The sequence below is a fragment of the Taudactylus pleione genome, unplaced genomic scaffold (genome assembly GCF_031769625.1).
Source record: "Taudactylus pleione unplaced genomic scaffold, aTauple2 ptg000209l, whole genome shotgun sequence".
Taxonomy (NCBI): Eukaryota; Metazoa; Chordata; class Amphibia; order Anura; family Myobatrachidae; genus Taudactylus; species Taudactylus pleione.
Window position 1 is genome coordinate 559,688 of NW_028284611.1, and position 23,471 is coordinate 583,158.

At 45.4% G+C, this 23,471-nt stretch overlaps 1 protein-coding gene across 1 annotated transcript in view; it reads left to right on the forward strand.

The window, feature by feature from the left end:
* LOC148517796 (microfibril-associated glycoprotein 4-like) overlaps positions 1 to 23,471 on the forward strand; it is a 67,329-nt gene that overhangs the window by 26,789 nt on the left and 17,069 nt on the right. Inside the window, exons 4-5 of the mRNA XM_088478173.1 lie at positions 13,508 to 13,604; positions 13,725 to 13,919. Of these exons, the coding sequence (XP_088334299.1) occupies positions 13,508 to 13,604; positions 13,725 to 13,919 (292 nt within the window). The remainder of the gene's footprint in view (positions 1 to 13,507; positions 13,605 to 13,724; positions 13,920 to 23,471) is intronic.

The following is a 23,471-nucleotide window of genomic DNA, read 5'->3' on the forward strand; positions in this document are numbered from 1 at the left end:
CTGATAGAATGTACTTCAAATGATGTAAATGTGAGTGAAGGTACCTGTGGGAGAACTGTGAATGTGAAAGATTGGGAGAGTAATATTCCTACCCCACCTCCTTTACAATTGCCAGGCCTGGAGGTGTGTGAGAAGTGTAGGTTACCATGTGAAAGTGCAGCAGGGGAGACAGTGTCTGATTGAGTTAGCCATGTTTCTGTTATTGCCAGAAGGTTGAGATTAGCTGAAATAAAGAGGTCATGGATGGATGTTAGTTTGTTGCAGACAGAGCGTGCATTCCATAAGGCACATTTTAGTGACTTGGATGGTGAAGGGAGGCACACAATGTTTATGAGGTTAGCTGGATTTATAGTTCATTGTGGGTGTGGCATGTGGGTTGGGCCTGGATTTGGAGATATGTCACCAGCTAATAGAAGCAAAAGGAGCGAGATATAAATATATTTGTTGGATTTGTCTGAATGTTTGTTATGGCGAGAGGTTGTGGATGTTATTGGCAATGTGTATAGAAAAGTTAAAAGCTCATATGTGTTTGTAAGAGTAGAGGAAAGTACTGAGGCAGCAATATGTACAGAAGGATGAGCTGCAGGGAGAGTAAAGGATGTAGTAGTCTTAGAGATGATTCCATGGAGTGAGATCATTAATAGAAGTTTCTGATACATTTTTTCATTACATTCAAAAATGTACAACACACAAACTACTGGTAAGGAATGATATTGTAATTACCTTGTCGTAGATGTTGTTCAATGTTTGTTCAACTGTTTTTTTTTAACTGTTATATAATTACACTTTGTGTTATAACACACTTAGTGCTTATAATACACGGCTGCCATCGACATCCACGGCTGCTTCTATACTCATTCTAAACCTAAAGAAAGTTTGATTGAGACATGCTACAGCTGACCACAAATGCTAACTAATCAATGAAGAAATTTGGCACTGGGTTTGTGTAAACACAAGCAGTATCCTACCATAAACTAGGCATCACTGAACAACATCCCCCACCCAGGTTATACAAAATACAAACAAGTCATTACATCTAAATCTTTGCTAACAGAAATAAATTCCAATATGCAGAAATGTAAGAGCAATATGTTGCTTGCTATATGGAAATGGGTAACATACTTTTTAAAATCCAAACAGCTGATCTGAGTGATTGCAAAGCACTAGTTAGACTATGCAGCTTGTAGAATGGGTAACATAGCTGCAGGGATGAAAAGAAATAGAAGATGTTCAGTCCAGTTGTAAATTTATGCAGATTATTGTTGTTGTTTTTTTTTTTTTTTAACTGTTATATAATTACACTTTGTGTTATAACACACTTAGTGCTTATAATACACGGCTGCCATCGACATCCACGGCTGCCTCTATACTGATTCTAAAGAAAGTCTGATTGAGACATGCTACAGCTGAGCACAAATGCTAACTAATCAATCAAGTAGTGTGCTATGCCGGTGTGGCCGGTGCCTGCTTGGATGCACCAATGCAAAAACATGCTGAACCTCTCTAAATATGCACAAGTGACAGATCAACCCATGGGTAAACACATATCTAAGTAAAAAAGGCCATCCAACTTAAAACCCATGAACCTCAAGGAATTGGGGTGAAGAGGAAGAAGACGAAAAGTGGACTCAATGTCCAATTTCGCCAACAATGCTCCGGGGCCAAAAGCCCGAATCAAATCAAGGGCTTCCTCAAATAACTGGTAGCAAACTCTACAATACTGGTCAGGAATTGCGTCATTAATAGAGGCCCCCTGCGGGTAAGACAAATGTTGGATTAAGCGGAACTTCCCCGGAACTTTCTTGGGCACCACCCCCAAAGGAGAAATGCAGAAACCGGGTAATGGTCCAGATAAGAAAGGACCGCACATCTGGCCCAAATTGATTTCCACTTCCACCTTCTGACTCACCACCTCAGGAAACTCCGTTTCCGACCTTAAATTCCTGCGTGCCACCACCTGTACAGAGTCGACAATGGGCAAACTGAAACCTGAACTAAAACCTGCCCGCATAAATTTAGCATCTTCATACTTGGGATATCTTGCCTGCCATTTATTCAATTCTGAAAGAACCACTGGGGATGACGCCTTACTTATTACCTCCACTGCCTGTAATGCGCTCGGACTGACCTTCCCTTGCTGATGACTTACACTCTCTTGCTGGGTGACCTGCTCCACAAATTCTACATGAGCATCGAAAACGACAACTCGTGCCCCTATGACATTTAGAGTCATTGTATGCAAAACATTTTCCCCTAGCTACATACACAGGCCCTGCCTTAGCCGTGTGTGTGTATTTTTTATCCTGGCCCTCAAACGTGTTTTTGCTCTGCTACGTAACCTCCAACCAAACCTCGACATCTTTAAAGCCTAAAGGCATGGTCGTGTTTCCATCTTATTTTTTACAAAATTTTTCGTCGTATTCCCTCCAAACATAACCCCTCAACTTTATGAACATTTCGTGGACAAAAAATAGATATTTCAAAATGTTGGGATGTTCGTTGGGCCTTGTTTCCAGATAAGATACTGAAAAAACTAAAAAAAACTTAACATCTCATCCATAAGTGTAAACACGTCTACATACTTCCCCTTTTTAATCTTCTCCTTCATTCTTTTTCGTAACCCCCTAGTTACCGCTGTATTTGTGCAATGTACCAGCTACTAGTTGAAGATGCAGATAAAGAACTGACAGATGACATATTGGAAACCGCATGCTCACCAGATCCAGATGGTCCAGGAATCTCCAATGCGTCCGCGTTGGCTGCTGTCGCCGAACTGGGTGATCCATGGTTAAAACCCTTTGCTCACTCACTGCTTGTCTCTTCCTCCGCACTACTTCTACTGGTGCTACGTCCATAGCTGAAGTGCTAGCTACCTCAGAACCAGAAACAGGGTTCGTTAAAATATCAGATATTACGAATTCTGAAGTGGGAGTGGTGGGGAGGGGGTGGGGTTCTGTACCGGCAGGAACTGGGGGGGATGGAGGTAAAGGGGGCGCAATGCTGGTTACAATTGCATGGTGTGAGGGTGGGGCGGCAGGTGAAGGGTTAGCCACTGACATGTTATTCGCCGGTATGTAACCAGGTAACCACTGGCCCGGCATCATGTGGCCTGCTTGCCAGGGGTACGTGAATTTACTTGGGGGTTGTTGTATGGAGGTAAAGGCTGGCTGCCAATATGGTGTTTGTCCAAACACTGATAAAGGTGGGCAGTTTACTTGTAATGGGGCAGTAAATTGCATGAAATTGTCACTGGGAATAAAATTCTGCTGATTACCCAACGACCAAGTGGACTGCACAGCAGCAGGGGAGGATACTACTGCAGGTAGGTATGAGGTGACATCCGGGGATGCTGGCAAATGGAAATATTGCAGATGTGCGTCATTGGCTGGACGAACCTGACACCCAGGAAAACCTAAAGGGAATGTGCTGGCAGCCGCGGACCTATGTGTCCCTAATGCTAAAGGCTGGGCTTGCATATTAACTGTAGCAAGTGACCTATGAGAGCTCACAACTTGAATTAATCCTGTGTGGACAGCAGGTGGCGCTACAGCTACATCTAAAATGGAGCCTGCCACTTGCTGTGCAGCCTGGGACACTACACCCATATCTAAAATGGTGGCAGCTGTATTTAAAACTGCAGTACCTGCAGCAGGGGCTGCTATATAAGCCCTACTGTGGGGTGGTAATGCGACCTCCGAATGGAGGCCTGAGGATCCTAATATTTGTATCCCCCTGGGAAATACTGAAGACATGGCTGGGATGCCCAGTCCCCAGCGCTCACATCTTCAAGACCAGCCTGCCCTTCGTTAATCACCCATGATTGGGGGAAGTCAGGGGGAGGCTGATAAGTGGGGACAGCGGTCGGCATGGGAGATGTAGCCGTGTGCTGGTAAGGGGTGCCCCCACCTTGTTCCCCAGTGATGGGTAAACTCTCACCCACGCTGGGGGGGGCAGGAGCCGGAGGTTGCCGACGAGCTGGCCACGTCCTCAAGGCACTGGGGTGGCGGTGCTGGCTACAAGCCCTCGCTCACACTGGGTGGGCGGAAGCCGGCTGATGTCAGCGGGTGGGCCGTGTCTGCAAGGCGCTGGAGTGGGGGAGCAGACCTCTTAGGATGGGGCATAACTAAATAGGTGAGGGGCGCTGGGCAGTGCAAGGAGCGGGGAAAGCTGGGGGGGGGGACAATATACTATACAGGTGGGCTTGAACTGGGTAAAATTTAACCAATAAGAAAAGTAGAATGGGTGAAAAGAGGCTGCAGGGGGGTAGGAAGTAAGATGAGCTAAGAGAAATAAGGGAATGAAAGATGATTCAAGTGATAAAGAGAGTGGGGAAGGAATAAAGAATTTAATAAGGTGAAAAATGGATTTGAAGAAAGAAATAACAGTTTTATGATACAGTAAAATTCCTGAGGTAACAGACATCTGACACATATTCTACTCAGCCTGACTTCCAAACTACAAAGAGGCTGAACCCTATTCAAATTCCTCCTTAAATAGTTTCTTAAGCCATTCATAGGCTAAATCCCATGTCCATCACTATCCACAAAACCAATTAATCTACCTAGCAACAGGTTCCTAACCTTTTAACCAATTACAAAAAATTAGGTCACTTATATGCTTTGTGCCTATGCAGCCCTCAGCTTATTTTAACTAGTACAGTACATCTTACTATCTGCTTGGAGGCTAATTTATGACATGCCTCTCAGATGTACAGTAGCAGTGCACATCCACTTTACCACCGCGCTCATAGATGTTGCTTTCACAATCTCCCTGAAATGCTTTTTCAAAAGTAGACAAGTATGGTTTATGTTGAACGTGAAACAACCTGCCCCTGCCCAACATTACCTGTTGCCCCCTAGTGATGCCTGCTGGACACTTTAGGTTCCTGTATGCCCGGTATGATCCTTACATGTGTTGTGACAACTCCCTACCTCAGGGAATGTGCAGGAGCCAGCAAATGGGAGGAATGTCTACCTGAGATCAGGAACCCGGGACCCAAAGAAAAATAAACTCTGAGAATTGGGAGGTAGTTCAGCATTCTAACTAAATCTGAATGTTCATCATGAAGTCATGTTTTAATTAGAGATGAGCCGTTTTCTACCGTGTTCAATACAAAATACTTTTACTTACACATAAGGCTATTAACCAAATGACACCAACATACATATCTTCACTCATCTCAAAATATCTCCTAACCCGACCTCTCCATTCAGCACAAGATCTGCATCTCTCATCCCCATGCATGACTGGCTCCCATTCACAGTTACAGAACTTTTTTTGGGTTGCACCCACTCTATGGAATGCCTTACCATGCACAATAAGACTTTCCTCTAGACTCAAATCCTTCAAGCGTTCCCTTAAATCTCACCTCTCCAGGCAAGCTTATCAGATTCCAGAAGCATCTACATAACCTTCATAGCTTCCATATCTAATTGCATCCCCTTTCACAGTCCACACATAACCTTGCACATTCTTTAACAACCTCCTGACATTTTGCCGACATTCCTGTGTGACTGGATCATGCAGCCCACCAAGAAACTCTGGGCCTGATTCAGACCAACTCGCAATTAGCGGACGCTCGCTATCAAAAAGGGGCCTTACTTCCCGCAATCACTGCGAGCAGTTCAGGCTAAAAGACAACCAAGTGATGTGGTCGATGATGCTCCTTTGCTAATTATGCACTCCCATTAAACTCCGTTCTGACAGTCGGGCACGCCTGTGTTCGCACATCCACTCCCCCGTTCTCAAGCACCTTCCCCTGTTACCATCCACAAACGCCCCATTCTGTCACTCAAAATAGCAGCCCCTCTGTGTATTATGAGCACACAATTTCCGAACGCAATGACTGGTTTGCGCACGCACATTGCGAACCATACGCATGCGCAGTTGTGCGACCATCGCTCTGAGCGAGCGAATGGCCGCTTGCGTGCAGGTCTGAATCAGGCCCTCTGTATTCTGGCTGGGCCAAAGTGCGATATATAACACCTATCCTTCTGTATCAATGCCTATTTCCTTATAAATTGTAAGCTTGTAAGCAGGGCCTTCCTACTTATATACAGTATCCGTCTGTTATTACCCTGTTTTGTTCTATTAATGTTTCCAATTGTAAAGTGCAACTGAATGTGCTGTGATATATAAGAAACTGTTAAGTAAATAAAATAATAAATATGGTCACCATTCAAAGAATGGTTGAGGACTATGTTAATGATAGCGTCCAAATAGGTATGTCATACATTCCGTTTCACTACTGGTAGAAAAAAGACAATTTGGAGGCCCTTGCTCAAACTGGCTTTTATTTTCTTGAGCTACCCACCCTACATTAAGAGTTTTTAGCACAGTCAGGAACTTTGTCAGTGATCGACGTAGGAGCCTACTTCCTCAAAATGTGGAAAAGACAATGTTCATCAATTCAAAATTAACTATAAATTTCATGAGGAAAACCTTTTCTGCCAATTACATCTAAAAATTGCAGAGGCACTTGAGGCTGTAATGGTGGATTCCAGCGGCGATGAATTAATATTGTGTGAAGATGATGTACACACTGATGAGAATGAGGAATTGGATGATGATGGTGACAACATCTTGCCTCCTTAAAGCCAGTTTGTGCATGGAGAAATCATTTCCAGCAATGTCAGCCCATTGGTAGCTTGTTTTGTGGGGGCCCAAACAAACTAGGGATGTGTACCGACCTCTGTGTTTTGGTTTTGGATATGTATCACCTCATGTTTTGGATCGGGATTTGGTTTTGCCAAAACTTCCCCTTGCGTGTTTTGGTTTTGGTATTGGATCTATATTTTTTTCAAACAATTATAAAAACTGCTAAAATAACATAATTTGAGTTTTTTTGTTCCTACAGTAGTATTAACCTCAATAACATTCATTTCCACTAATTTCCAGTAAATTTTGACCACCTCACAGCTCACAATATAGTTTTCATTCAATTTAAGACCAAAATTTGCACCAAGTTAGCTGGCTGACTAAGCTAAGCGGCAGCAGTGGGCAGCACAAACACATGGCATTTCAACTTCCAACATGGCATATACTGTAAGTAAACATATGTTTTCATGAATCAGGAGGACTGAGGGAGAGAGTATGTATAAAGGTGAAGGCCAGGACAGGAAAGGTTAATTGTTAAAAAATTGATATTCATTTTTTTATTCTGCAGCAAATTTATGAGGGAGGAGGTGAGAGCATGGGTGAGCAAAGGTTCACCTATGGTTTGCCCACAAAATCAACCTGGTGGTTCAGAATATTTTATTAAAATTAAAGGGTCATGCAGGAGATGCTGTCTGTGGCCATAAACATTTTTGAAATTTTTGGCATTGAGCAACCGCATGTCAAAGACTGCAGCTGCAGTGGCAGTTCAACTTCCAGCATAGCATATCAGGAAATATGTTTTTTTATTCAAGAGGCATGAGGGAGTTGAATTATGTATGTAGTTGAAGGCAGGGAAAGAAAATTTGATTAGTAGTAAATTTAATTTACTTTTTTATTGAATAGCAAATTTAAGAGGGAGAAGGGGAAGGAAGAAGGGACGGCATTTACAAAAAATATTTAAATCATTCATATCAGTCCTTGCCCCAGAAGAATCCTTGAGCGCTATGCCTGCTGCTGCTGTGAGTGTTTTTTTCCCAAAAGGGGACCAGGAAGACTAATAGTACTTTAAAAATCAATTGACTGTTAAATAATAAGGGGAGCAAGTATGACAGCAGTCATCTAGTTTCACAGCAGATCACTGACACCATAACATCTATGCTGGTATTAGATGTGCATCCAATATCTGCCAATAATGCAGTGGGTTTTAGACAGCTAATTGAAGTCCTGTGTCCCTGCTACCAAATGCCATCAAGATTCCACTTCACTAGAAAAACATACCTATACAGGGACATTAAAAAAAATAATTAGTGGCCTCCAAAATATCATTGTACCCACTGTTCACTTAACCAGATATGTGGACAAGCACAGAGAAATTGCAATATTCACGATATATGGTTTAAGTCATACTTCCAAATGGACACAGAGCTGTTGGAAACAAATTGTCTGCTCAAGTGGCACATAATGCAGTGATGGCTTCTCCTTCAGTTTCTCCAGCAAGTGCAAAAGACCCACTGGTGATGCAGATGAGTCAACATAAAACACAAAAACTTTTTGGATGTATGCACTACAGATGATTTACTAGGGAGTAGATATCTAGATGGTTGAGGTTCCTACCTATATTTACTCTGGCTTTACAAAGGGTACAGATGACTTGACAATTGTTGTCTGGATTTGGGTAGAAATACTTCCACACATAAGAATCTGATTTTTTTGTGTTGTGCCCAGGCATGACAATGGTCTCTTCCTTATCATAAGAAATAACTGTTTCTTCCATTGATGCCTGATTTACACAAACATTTATTAGCATCAGCTACACAAATATCCTGCTCATCATGGTGCACTTCATCAGAAGCATCCTAAATTTATATGTCAGAATGTTCACATGTGCATACATCATCATAAGAGGCAGAACTACCAGACATAAATAAAGGTCAATGCCTTAGCCTTTCTTTCCCACTTCATGTGGTGAAAGGCATATTGCCAATTGTATGTCTTTCTGCAGCTAACTTTCCCTTTGATGATTGGTTCTTGATTTTAGATGTCCAGAATTAAACCCTGTATGCCCTTGGGCATCGGATTTAGTATCATCATGACTGGTGGCACAGGCAGCAACTCCAGCACCAGTATGTGGTTCCTGCTCTCCTTTCAACTGATTGTTCTTCATATTAACAAACACAAATGACTTGGGGTACAGCACACACATTAATTTGTACCAATTTTAAATAATACACTGCTGTATCAATGACTTATAGTGTCACAATATGTGGACAATAATCTGTGGTCTGGCTGGCAGTGTCACCAAACAATAATAGCGCCGCTAAGTTGCTAATGCACATACAAACAAAAAAAAACACTTTTATATTTTTTGACACTGAGCACCCCTGAATGAGGCAGCAGCCCCTTGATGAGCAACACAGACAGCACCCCTTCTTTATGGACAACAAAGCTCCCCTGCCGATTGAGGACCGACCACCTGCATGAATACATGGATGATAAACTGCAGCAATGTCACCATACAACAGTAGCACAGCTAAGTTGCTAACACACACACACAAAAAAAGCAAAAAAAAGGGACTTTTTATTATACTGGGGAAAAGTACCCCTAATTGACAATGCACCCCACCTTGGACAACACAGCACCTCTTTATGGGCTGCAGCCCTAGCCTACTGGACAGGACAATAATACAGCAGCAGCCACAGTTACTTGACAGAACATGACACAGCAGCTGCAGCACCCACTGAAGGAAGCCCCCTTTATATACTGCAGCCTAAGCCCCTTTATGGACAACACAGCAGCAGCCACAGGTAATTGACAGGACAAGTGACACAGCAGCTGCAGCACTCACTGAAGGAAGCCCCCTTTATATACTGCAGCCTAAGCCCTGTTATGGACAACACAGCAGCAGCCTTCAGCCCAAGAACCTGACTGGACACACGCACACGGAGTGACTGACAGTGACTGACTACATGTCTGCTAGCTTCTCTCTCCACAGTGAAAATGGAGTCGATCGCGGGGACCTTTTTATAAAATACAAAACCAGCGAGAATCCAAATGCAGAAGGATTATGCATTTTGCTTTGTTTATGGATCTGAGTCAGGTGGGAAAACCTGTTCTGGACTCGGATCTCGCCTCAGAACACGACGTTCGAGTATGTCCGGTTCTTGGAGAACCGGACCCACTCATCTCTAAAACAGACCAATCACTTCTGCCACAATTGGCAGTCCCTGTCGCTCAAGTGATTGGTTAGTTAAACTGTGCATATCCTGTTTAATATATACAACATAAGGGTGGGTGGAAAGGTCCAAGGACAATTCCATCTTGCACCTCTTTTCTTTGCATTATGTGCTGTTTGGGGTATTGCTCTCTGACATTTTAATTTTACAGTTTATTAAACTGCCATCCTGTCTGCCACTGCAGTGCCACTCTGTCCCATGTTGGAAACTGAACTGCAACATGTTAGTGCCATCCACTGCTGTCAATGAACCTAGGCCCTCATTCAGAGCCGCTCGCTAGCGGCCGTACGCTCGTTCCGAGCGATGTTCGCACATCTGTGCATGCGTACGGTATTTAGTACGCATGCGCGAACCAGTCAGTGCGGTCGAAAATCGTTAGTTCGCTATATAGCGAGTGCCTGCTATTTTGAGTGACAGAATGAGGCGTATGTGGGTGGTAACAGGGGAAGGTGCTTGTAAACGGGGAGTGGAGATCAGAACGCAGGCGTGCTTAAAGGTCAAAACGGGCGTTTTAAGGGTGTGCATAATTAATACAGCAGCGTCATTGACCACGTCACTTGGTTTTTTTTAACTCAGAACTGCTCGCAAAATAGCGGTTGAAAAAACCAACCACAAGAATAGCGAGCAGTTCATACGCTGTACGATGTACTCGATTAATCTAATAAATAGCGGACATGACGTATGGTGCGAGCGACCAGGGGGCGTTTTTAACAAATAAACGAGCGTATGTTTTGCTCGCTCGTTCAGACTTAGAGGTGTGAACAGACTGCAATTTGCGAACGGATCATTTGAATAGCCACCCCTTGTTTTAGAACGAACGACCGCAAATAGCGAGTGGCTCTGAATGAGGGCCCTAGTCAGCCAGCTAGTTGGATCTAACCTTTTGTCCTAAACTGGATGAAATTAATTTTGTGAGCTGTGAGGTAGTCACAATTAACTGGAAATGACTGAAAATAAATGTTATTGAGGTCCATAATACTGTAGGAACAAAAGCAGGCCCAAATTATGTGTTTTCAGGTGTTTTTATGATTTTTTTTGAAAAAATACAGGACCAAAACCAATACCAAAACTAAAACACGCAAGGGTGGTTTTGTAAAACCAAATCTAGATCCAAAACCTTGAAGGAGATACAGATCCAAAACCGTCGACGCACATCCCTAGTTTTAATATAGCTGTATAAGTGTTTATCACATTATTAAATTGATATATTGTAATTAGAGTATAAATTAAAAAAAAACAGTGCTGTATGTAATATGTGACTACGAATCAATGGGGGAGATGTAAGAAGCCCTGAAGTGGTATCAGCACACGTTATGTGCGCTGATACCGCTTATCCCCCATGTATGATCGAGGGGTTTGGCGGTACATGACAGGACCGCTATGCGCCCCTGTCATTATTGGCACTGCTTTCTACAAGATAGCAGCGCCAATAGCCTGGGCCAAGTACAGTATGAACGGTCAGATCACCTAACCACTCCTCCCACTGTAGCTGTCGCTATTGACAGCTACAGCCTGGCGATGACCTATCCCCATAGCAGGGACAGCGCTGTCCCTGCTGTGGGGGCTGCCGGCTGTAGGGCTGCACGTGGGTTCTCGCAATACATGTGAGATCCCGCGCATGCTCACTGCAGCCGTCCGGGACTGAGACACAGCGCATAAGCACTAGGCTGATGCGCTCTGGCCTCTAGCGGGGATTGCTGGAGGGGGGAATTAATACTCTCCCGCTCCGGCCGATGAGATGTTCATACATATCATCGGTAGTGCTTCCTGTTCTCGGTAAAGAGGCGAAGCAGGAAGCATTATAGCGGCACATTAAGTGTCTCTATAATACATCCCCCCCAATACTTCATATGTGGCACCTGTAAAGAAAACTGGTTACTCAGCTGTATGTTTTTAGCTCCTTCATGGGTCCCGTTACATAGTCACTATGCCCACAATGTTAAAAATTGCCCTAACTTTCCCTGCGTTCATATCATTTATAGAAGAGCCATGAATATGAAAAAGGAGTTAGTAAAGAGCTTCATTCCTGTAGAATATAAACCCTTATCCTTGAAACCACTGCAGGAGTTTAAGTCCAACATCATTGGCAAAACATATGGAATTAAAGAATTCAAATCCTATGAAAATGAAGAAGTCATATATATTTTAGAATGCCCCTGTGGGCTCTAACATGTAGGCCAAACCAAGAGAAGAATGAAAACAAGGTTGGCAGAACACAGTTCTAATATTAAAAGGGGTCTGTCAACAAACAGCCGGAGAAGATACCAAGGAAGGGCAAGATAGGGAAAGTTAGGGCAATTTTTAACATCGTGGGCATAGTGACTATGTATACGGCCCCACAACTTTCTCCATGAAATAGCTATAAACATACACCTGAATAACCACTTTTTCTTTGTAGGTATCACATATTATGTATTCATTTCTAGTAACATATTTCATATAGCGCTATTTTGTTGTTTATATTTGAATTACCATTTTCATTGAGCTGCTTTAAAAACATATGACGGTGCGGTGCTGCATTATATATTCTACCAATGTGATAGAGTATATATACTGCGCGCCTGTTCTGCAGCCAAATAAGTTAATGTATATTGTAACTTTAAAACACCAAGTGATAAATGATAACAACAAAAGGGTAAATCAATTGTGTCTGTGTGTCTGTGTGTATATTGTGTATATTGTAATGAGGTCAGGGGGGACCGTTTTGCTTCATTTCTCCCCACCTGAGAGGAATTTTGGCCCAGTTGTTGCTATGCAGTGCCAGGACACTTTACAACTGGAAACACATAAGACATTAACAGACAAAACTAAAGAGATAAGGCGATCTGTGACCATGCTCCAATCTATAGGGGAATAAGGCCCTCATTCAGAGGCAGTCGGAGGATGCAAGCGGTCGCTCAGAAACTGGGCGGCCGCCTGCATCCTGACCGGCCACCTCTGTTTCGGTCGTTAGGCTGTGGGTTTACACCCACAGCTCTAGTGACCGCTAGGGTGATGGTCGTGATGGTCATAGACCATCGCGACCATCAGGGCTTACGATGAGACCCTAGGGTAGGGTCTCACTTGTCTTAAGCCCCGGAGAGCTTCTGGCTCTGTCAGAGCTTGAAGCTCTCCACTGACATCACTAGTGATGTCAGTGGGGCCTCCCCCAAACAGCAAGCGTTCCCATGGGAACGCCTCCGTTTGGGCTGCCACCCCCCCAGCCCACCTTCCAAACGGAGTGAGCTGTCAATCAACATCGACAGCTCGCCCCCTTTGGAAAGAGACCCGCTATGACCGGCGCTGTCGGTCTTAGAGGGTCTCACGCAATTGCACGAAAGAGCCGACTCCCTCGTGCGCATGTGCACTGTATAAAACATCGAGGTGGCCATGCGGTCGTAGACCGTACAGCCGCCTCTGAATGAAGCCCTAAATGTGGTCCAGCCAGATTGCTGTGGGGAAAAGAGCTTAGTGGCGCTATAGGAGCCTTTCACACAGCAACGTTGGTTTGGGATTTGGCAGCCAAAATAGTGGGAAACACAATTTATAGAGCTTCATACAACCCCTAGATGCCCCCTCAGGTCTGAAGAACATACTGTACTGTCATCCTCTGCCTGTTGGTGCTTTGTGGACAATACAATGTGTTTGTGCTGAAATCCTACATGTTCGCCCTGAGTGTCTTTATCTTCTTATCTAGGTGTTCCAGAAGAGGTTTGATGGAAGTGTGAGTTTTTACCGTGGTTGGAAGGAGTATGAAGATGGATTTGGACAGGCAAATGGAGAGTACTGGCTGGGTAATTCCTTCATTTCACACATTCCTGAGACACTGGAACTTCCTCCCACACACACAAAGGTTCATCATTATTCCTTTTAAATAAAAGGTTATGTAAAACTCTCCTTCCCATTCTGTCCAGGTCTGAAGAACATTCACCTTCTCACCCAAAAGAAGTCATATCAGCTATGGATTAACCTGGAGGATTTTGACAATGACGCACGTTATGTGACTTATGAATTCTTCTCCATCTCTAAGCACGCAGTCTCTGCTAAGGAGGACGGCTATAATCTGCGCATTACTGGATTTATGGAGGGGGATAAATACAGGCCTGCTGGTAAGTGACAAAAACTCCCAAATCCATGTTATTTATTTTTACAGTATGTCCCTGTAATAAAGGTGGGCTACTGTGGGGATTAGCCAACATACCCAGGTACTTTTCATACCTCTGGGGTGGTTGTTGGTGTAATTTTCACTGTGATAGCTCATTCCTGCCCACCTTGCAGACAGGTAAATGCCCTTGCAAGAAAATATCCAAATCTATTGGTAATCTTGGTGATAACCCACTAATTCAGGGGTCTCTCTGATATTCAATAGTATAATTGTAACCCCCCTTTACTCTCTAAAGGGACAGCAGGTTACTAACTCCCATCTAGTCTTATATTTACCCAGCCTAAATGGTGTACTGTACATCCTTTATACAGATCAGTGCCTCCATCCAAGTATCAGTAGTCAGTATGGGCCTACTTGAGAAAACCTAAATGCTATTAGCGATTAAGTAATGTGGTGTAGATAACACAATATATATGTTATACCCGTATTCCTGATCACATCTTGTCCTTCTTGGATTTGTGTGTTCTCCAATGACTCTCACCACTCCTCCCAGTGAGCAGACACCATCCCATATAGTTTAGTTTTAATGCAATGTATACAGACAAGATATTAATGCATATAAGAACATGAACTTATCTTTTTTGCATTACATAACTTATCACATACAGGTTGATACCTAGCATTACAGTACATAGAATTTAACTGAACAATACTATTATACTACATCATACACATATATTTATATATATGTATATATATATATGTAATAGCAGCCTAAGGGGTGAGCGTTGATGAGTGGTGTATGCGTCGTACCTACTTCCTTCTGTATTTGTAATTGGTCCCGACCTTCCGCCAGCTTTTGGACCCAGCTCCACTCCTGGAATCCCTTAGTCGGTGTGCAGAGAGACAAGGACCCCCCAGAGAACCCCCAGCAAAGTCACTACTCATTTGGACAGTGACTATGAATTTTATTTAACTGGTACTTTGGTGAATAAAAGGTCAGTTAAGCAAATCAACATACAGTATTGGAATTACTGTTGGCTCTAACTGCATTTCAGAGTAAAACAGAATTCACAAATGCAACTACAATCTCAGGATCACATTACATACATTACATATTCAGATAGCCCTTCAAGACAGTACTCTTAGCTAACTGTGAAACAGATATAGCAGTCCTCCATGCTAGTATTGGTAGCAGACAACACAGTTCTCAAAGTATGTGATGGCAATTATTGCTGTTTTCCTTGTAGCACTAGAATAGAAAGTTATGCTAATCTCCTTGTAGAATTAGGGTAGCAGTTATGGCAATCTCCCAGTAGCATTACTGAAGCAGGTTATACAGATCTCCCAGTAGATTAGGGTAGTGAGTATGAGTTCAGTTTTCACTTCCTTACAGTGGGTAGGGCTGAATACTGCAGCTAGGTTATACTGGCTGCCTAGATACTGAAAGTCATTTCCTTGGTTGCAGGGTTGGCTGGATCACTCCTCAGTGAGGAACAAACTAGTGGGCTGACAATTGGGGATGAGCACTGAGGGCTCTTGACCTGTCCATTTGTGCTATCTGTATTTTATCTGGCCACCCCCTTCAGCTGGTCTCCCCTGTGGATTACCCGGAGGATCAGCTGTCTCGAATGTCTGCGGCTCCTGGTTAAAACTGGTGTCCTGGCCCTGCCATTAGTCCCAGACCTGTGGCAGTATCACAGGCGTGGCTCCTGCCCATCGCGTGTTCATTCGCTGCCCGCTCTCCTTATCTGAGTGACTGACACCTGCAACGTGGCTCTCACTCAGTAGCCCCTGCTCCCTCTGCTCTTCGCTGATTCTTGCAGCTCACACTGGATCCTGACAAGCTCCGTGCCTGCTCCTGTCAGCCCAGCTCTCCTCACAGCTCTGTTATCCCTCCTAACAGGCTCCGCCTCCTCAGTTCACAGGTCAGGCTGCTCTTTTCTCTCAGGGCTCTTCCTGCTCCTCACTGACTCTGTTTGAGTCCCCTGGGTCCTAAAGCCCTCCTGCTACACACTGATGTCACAATGTGAGGATAATTATTAACCTCCTCAATGCCAGTGTTCTTTTACATAAACAAAACCTTCCACTAGGGCCAGACAGTCTGTGTTTGGACATCACATACTCCCCCGCTAGAACTTTGCATGTCCTCATGCAATCTCATTAGTAACACAAAAAGTCCTTATCAACACTTCTTCACACTCCAGGCAGATAATAATTTGTCATTTAGCTTTACAACAAAAAGTAAGTATAGTCATATATCTATATGTGTCCTTTGACCACTTATAATCGGTATCTCAAAGGTCGAACCCCTTTCGTGCCACGCTCTGACCTCCTGACCTCTGTGGCAGGCCTATTATTCTCAACCTGGTCAATGACAGGAAAGGAATCAGTGTCACTTTCTATGGGCTGAATTGCCAATGGCTCTGGGGTTACACCCCCTACGGTATTTAGCAATACCGGACCACACATAAACAGGGGCGTAACTAGAACTTTTTGGGCCCCATAGCAACATTTTTAAGGGGCCCCCCTAACTTAGGTCTTACACAATAACCACAGTAGTTCCCCTAAAACATTAAATGCCCACTGTAATAGTGCCCCTTATGCAATGCCCACTGTAATGGTGCCCCTTACGCAGTGCCCCCAGTAGTGAGCCCCCTGTAGTTGCCCCCAGTAATGAGCCCCCTGTAATGCCCCCAGTAGTGAGCCCCTTGTAATTACCCCCTTTAGCGAGCCCCCTGTAATGCCCCCAATAGTAAGCCCCTTGTAGCTGCCCCCAGTAGTGAGCCCCCTGTAGCTGCCCCCAGTAGTGAGCCCCCTGTAGCTGCCCCCAGTAGTGACCTCCTGTAGCTGCCCCCAGTAGTGACCCCCTGTAGCTGCCCTCAGTAGTGACCCCCTGTAGCTGTCCCCAGTAGTGAGACCCCAGTAGTGAGACCCCAGTAGCTGCCCCAGTAGTTGCCCCCAGTAGTGACCCCCTTTAGCTTCCCCCAGTAGTGAGCCCCCTGTAGTGAGCCCTTGTAGCTGCCCCCAGTAGTGAGCCCCCAGTAGCAACCCCCTGTAGTAAGCCCCCAGTAGCTGCCCCCAGTAGTGAGCCAGTAGTAATCCCCCAGTAGCGACCCCCTGTAGTGAGCCCTCTGTAGTGTCCCCAGTAGTGAGATCCCAGTAACTTCCCCCCACGGGCGCGGGCGCACGCACACACAATACAAAAAAAAAAAAAACTTACCTTATCCCCGCTCCTGTGAAGCCGCCGACCGCCCCGGCGTCCGCTCCTCGGCACTATGGGAGTGACGTCATGACGTCACTCCCATAGTGCATTGCGGGACCCGGAAGACGGAGTGAGCTCAGTCCTCCGGCTGCTGTCGGGGGTTTGAGTAGGAGTCGGGCGTCCGCTGGTACCACAATCTCAGTGGGCGCCCGGCATATGGAAGGTGCAGGGGGTGCGATCGCTGGGCCGGCGGGCCCCCTAAGCCGCCGGCCCCATAGCAACCGCACCCCCTGCACCCTCCATAGTTACGCCACTGCACATAAACATTAGCAATTCTATGGGATCTTTGAAAAGAGGGCCCCCAGGAGATCCCCGTCTCTCTGCCCTGAACACATCCTCTGGTGGTAATGCTGGAACTTCCGCAGTGCACAACTTCAGCTGCTCTCTAGACACTGTGATTACATGTCCATCTCTCTCCGTTTTGATCTGGTAGGCATATAGGTCATCTCCTGGAATGCCAGCCACTGTGTAGGGGACACTTTCCTACATGGCATCCAACTTGCTGGTACGGTGATTTTTCTTCTTCCAGACATTATTCTCTATTTGTAAGGGTGTAGCTCTGGCATCAGAATTATAATTACTCTCTTGACGGTGTTGTGCAGTCCCCATTTTCTTCATCACAATTTCTCTGGCTGTCTCTATCCGGTGCTTGTGTTCGCAAACCCACTCATTTTTGGTAGCCGCAGGTTCAGCCACATCAGGAGTCAGCTCTAAGTCCATGGGCAGCTTGCCCTGCCTTCCAAACATCAGGTAGAAAGGTGTGAAACCTGTGGAGCAGTGGTCAGTGTTATTATACTAGTATGTAAGCTCTGGTAAGAGGATAGGCCACTGGGATCGTTTTTCCACTGAGAGACTTCTTAATATTCCAATGATAGGTTGGCCCTTTCACACAGACCATTACACTGAGGATGATAGGCAGTTGTCCGCACCTTCTTACATCCATACAAGGTACAGAGCTCTTGAAACAACTGTGATTCAAATGCCGGGTCTTGGTCTGTCAGGATCTGATCGGGGTACCCATATGGCCGGGCAAAGTGCTTGAGGAAAAGTTCGGCGGTAGTCTTTGCGGTCAGATCATGTATTGGGGAAACTACCAGGAACTTGCTGTAGTGGTCGGTGATGGTCAATGCATATTGAAACCCGCTTGGACTGGGCTCAAGTTTAACGTGGTCGAGGGCGACGATTTCTAGTGGACGCTGGCTCTTTATCGGATGTAGTGGGTCTTTCTGACTAGCCACAGGGGTCCTCTTGAGGCAACAGGCTATGCAGCTTCGACACCACTTTTCAACGTCTTCTCTCATTCCTACCCAAAAGAATCTCTTTCTTAGCACAGCTTCTGTCTTCTGAGTTCCAAAATGTCCAGATTGGTCGTGATAAGCCTTGAGCAGGAACTCTGCCTGTTGTCTGGGCACAACTATTTGAACAATGTTTGATGTGTTCCGGGGTCAAGGCTGGCTCGAATGATTAGCCCCTGTTTGGGCTTGATGCAATCTCTGTGTCTAAGCAGTTTCATCAACTCTGGGTCAGCATCAGCTCTCTGTAGCTTAGTTAGATGGCTCTTCCGACAAATGATATCCATTAATTCTCGTAGCACAGGGCTCTCTTTCTGAATCTTTTCCCAGTCAAATCCAAGGGTGTCTGCATGAGGGTTATCTGGCCTCGGATCTGTTGTGGCAGACACAGGATAGGAGGTTACGATGCATTGCTTAGTTTTTGGAGGCTTGAATAATGGCGTCTCCACATCTTCAGCCCAGTCTCTATCTTCCTCTGTGACATCTGCAGTAGGCAGGCGGGACAGAGCATCGGCATTGCCGTTAGATTTCCCGCTTCAGTAGGTCACGGTATAATGAAAGTTGGCTAGGCGTGACATCCACCTTTGCTCTAGGGCTCCAAGGCGGGCGGTAGACAGGTGTGCCAGCGGGTTGTTGTCGGTCACAATGACAAATGGAGTGGCAGCCAGGTAGTTTTTAAACTTTTCAGTGATGGCCCAGATGAAGGCAAGGAGTTCTAGTTTGAAGGTGCTATAATTCTTGCTGTTTCTTTCGGTCTTTCGCAGGCCTCGGCTGGCATAAGCGATGACTCTTTCACGTCCACCCTGCATCTGGGACAACACGGCTCCCAACCCGCGGTGACTAGCATCTGTGTAGACTAGGAAGGGCTTCTCATAGTCTGGGTATGCCAGTAGAGGGGCCTCGATCAGGGACAACTTTAGTTGCTCAAAGGAGTTTTGTTGGTCTTCGATCCATGCAACCGGGGAAGTGCTTCGCCTCTCTTGACCAGACTTGCCTCGTAGAAGCTCATGTAATGGTGTGGCCACCCTTGCAAAGTTCTCAATAAATTGCCTGTAGTAGCCGACAAAACCTAGGAAGCTACAGACATCCTTCACCGTTCTGGGTATAGGCCAGTCTCGCACCACTTGAATCTTCTCAGGATCTGGCTTCACCCCTTCAGCACTGATGATGTGTCCAAGGTACTGTACTTTCAGTTTCAGCAAGTGCACTTCGATGGCTTTAGCTTCAAACCACACTTGATCAGCTGTTTAAATACCTCGTCCAGGTGTTTCAGGTGCTCTTTATAAGTTTTGGAGAAAATGATGATGTCGTCTAAATACAAAAGGATCATATCGAAATTGCGATGTCCAAGGCAATGTTCCATGACTCTTTGGAAGGTGGCTGGGGCATTGCAGAGTCCAAACGGCATCCGTTCAAATGCGAAGAGACCCATTGGTGTGGTGAAGGCTGTCTTCTCCCGGTCCTCCGGGGCTATAGGGATCTGCCAATACCCGCTCATTAAGTCTAGAGTGGAGAACTATGTCGTGGTCTTCAGCGCTGTTAAAGATTCCTCGATTCTAGGCAGCGGATAGGCATCCTTGTGCGTCACTGCATTCAGCTTCCGGTAATCTACGCAGAATCAAAGACTGCCATCCTTCTTCCTCACAATCACAAGAGGTGCTGCCCATGGGCTGTGGCTCTCCCGGATTATGCCAGCTACTTTCATCTCATCGAGCATACTCTGCACTGGTTGATACATGGCCGGTGGTAGGGGCCTATGCCTTTCCTTGATCGGTGGGTTAGTCCCTGTGGAGCTGTGATGATGGACACCTTCTGCTTTCCCAAAGTCAGAGGGATGTTGACTAAATGCCTCCACATTTTCCTGTACCACTTGGAGCGCTCCCTCACGCCTCTTTTCTGGGGTGTCTGAATCCCCGATTTGTATCTCGCTCCACCAGGGAGTCTCACTGTCAGCAGCTGTCAGTTGTCCAGTCACTATTCTCTGGTGGGCCACTGGTACACTCTCCCCAAACACATCTTGAAAGTCAACCTGGATAAGCCGTGCCACCGGGCAATTTTTAAAAAGCCTTATTGGATAGCTGTGTGGATTCATTATCCGGACTGGTACTCTTCCATCTTCTACTTTCGCCAAGGTCCTAGCTATGGCAAAGGGGTATTGTCCATCAGAGTTGCAGGATTCAAGTATGACCTTGTAATTTTGACCACCTGGTCCAATCCTGGCCTTGCATCAAACAGCATGTTCCGAATAGGGTCTCAAGAGAATAGGCCGAAGGTCAGCAATTCTGGCTTTTCCCACTTCTCCCCAAGCATTGGCAAATTTCTTTTGCCCCTCAAGCAGTCGCACAGTCTGCTGCATTGTCTTTCGCTCCTTTGGGGTGGCGGAACGCATCTCCATCTTGAGAGCCTCCACCAATTCGTCGGGACAATTTTTGAGGACATCCCGAGAACGACAGGGGGTAGGTGTTCACTCTGTACTGTGGTGACCAAACACCCTTGTCTCGTGAGCTCAGCCTTGCTGATATTCAAGTCAGCTTCCCAATAGCCACGATAATTGATTTGTTGCCCGTTGCTAGCAGATAGCTGCAGCCAAGTAGTCGGTGGGGTCACTATTTCTTGTTCATCCCAAAACCGTAGGAACTCTGTGAATCTGATAGTGGTCACTTGTGAGCCGGTATCCAGTAGAGCCGGGACCTCTATGCTGTTAATCCTGATCTTCAAGTGGAGGAACTCTCCAACATACCGAAGCCACCACTCCTTTGACGATGGACCTACTGACGTGATTCCTCCTAAGGTTCGGTCCCTCGCCTCGGGATCTCATCATTTAAAGCTTCACTGATGCAATTTCTTTCAATGTGGCCACTCTGTTTACACCGCCTACATATAGATCTTCCCTGGGAATCAAATTGATCCGTGTCAACCTGAATCTCGTGGGATGTGCCAGTTTACTCGGTTTCTCCTGCCAAGTTCTTAGTGCCATTTTCTGTGCCTGGCTCCAGTTTGTTCCTGTCAGATCTCTTTCACCTCTCGACCAAGCTCTGACATATTTTGCATTAATTCTGTGATTTTACTTGTAAGGACTCCGATCGGATCGTGACCGGACTGTACTTGTTGTGTGGCCGTCCCCTTATGCGTTAAGAGCTCAGGTCTCATGATTTGACTGACCTCATCCAAGTTCTCATTTTATAAATGTTCTAAAGATTCGTGATCTTCAGGGTCGGCATTCTGGTTTAGACCAAGGATCTGTAACACCTCCTCCTTAAACTCAGAGAATGAGCATTCCGGATTCTGACATCTCCACATTCTCAATAGGGAACATGTCACTTCTCCTTGCGACCCTTCAATAAATAAGTTGATGAGGGTTTCATCTTCTTGTCCTGCCTCTCATGGTTCTAAGGCTTGAATAGTACGCATGGCTTCCTGTAGGCCCAGGGCAAACTCCTTTAATAACACCAGAGGTTTTTGTTTTCTAGCATAAAGACGGCCCTTAAGTTCTGACAGGGAGTGTGAGTCAAAGATGCTGGCTAATTTTTTAAATATGGCTTCCACTGTTTCACGTTGTGCATCAGACCACGCTTTGACCTCACTTCGTGCAGGCCCTTTCAGTTGTACAAGCAAGATCTCTACTTTTTGCGTGTCGCTGAGTAGATATAGCCGAAACATAGACTGCATTTTGTCTTTAAATTCTTTTAAAGTACTCGTACCTGGTGTACGTGCATCTCCTGAGTATGTCGGTAGCCATGGGGCCCCAAAATAATATGGCATGGTAATAGGTGAAGTCTATGTCGTTGGTAACCTCCTTCTGTTGGGTGAGGCATTTATTGCAGGTAAAAATCTTCGGCCTGATGTTGATATATAAGATTGGGGTTCTGACATCTGGTCGAGTGTAGTTTGCTTCAATCTTCGGCCTGACGTTGATGTAGGAGATTGGGGTTCTGACATCTTGTCTATTGTAGTATGCTTCGATCCTCCTTGCGGACGCCAAGTTGTAATAGCAGCCTAAGGGGTGAGCGTTGATGAGCGGTGTATGTGTCATACCTACTTCCTTCTGTATTTGTAATTGGTCCCGACCTTCCATCAGCTTTTGGACCCCACTCCACTCCTCGAATCCCTTAGTTGGTGTGCAGAGAGACAAGGACCCCCCAGAGAACCCCCCAGCAAAGTCACTATTTCTTTTGGACAGTGACTATGAATTTTATTTAACTGGAACACGGTGTCATGGTACTTTGGTGAATAAAAGGTCATTTATGCAAATCAACATACAGTATTGGAATTACTGTTGGCTATAACTGCATTTCAGAGTAAAACAGAATTCACAAATGCAACAACAATCTCAGGATCACATTACATACATTACATATTCAGATAGCCCTTCAAGACAGTACTCTTAGCTAACTGTGAAACAGATATAGCAGTCCTCCATGCTAGTATTGGTAGCAGACAACACAGTTCTCAAAGTATGTGGTAGCAATTATTGCTGTTTTCCTTGTAGCACTAGAATAGCAAGTTATGCAAATCTCCTTGTCGAATTAGGGTAGCAGTTATGGCAATCTCCCAGTAGCATTAGTGCAGCAGGTTATACAGATCTCCCTGTAGATTAGGGTAGTGAGTATGAGATCAGTTTTCACTTCCTTACAGTGGGTAGGCTGAATACTGCAGCTAGCTTATACTGGCTGCCTAGTTACTGAAAGTACTTTCCTTGGGTGCAGGGTTGGCTGGATCACTCCTCAGTGAGGAACAAACTAGTAGGCTAACAATTGGGGATGAGCACTGAGGGCTCTTGATCTGTCCATTTGTGCTATCTCTGTTTTATCTGGCCACCCCCTTCAGCTGGTCTCCCCTGTGGCTTACCCGGAGGATCAGCTGTCTCAGATATCTGAAGTTCCTGGTTAAAACTGGTGTCCTGGCCCCTGCCTTCAATCCCAGACCTGTGGTAGTATCACAGGCACAGCTCCTGCCCGTCATATGTTCGCTCGCTGTCCACTCTCCTTATCTGAGCAAC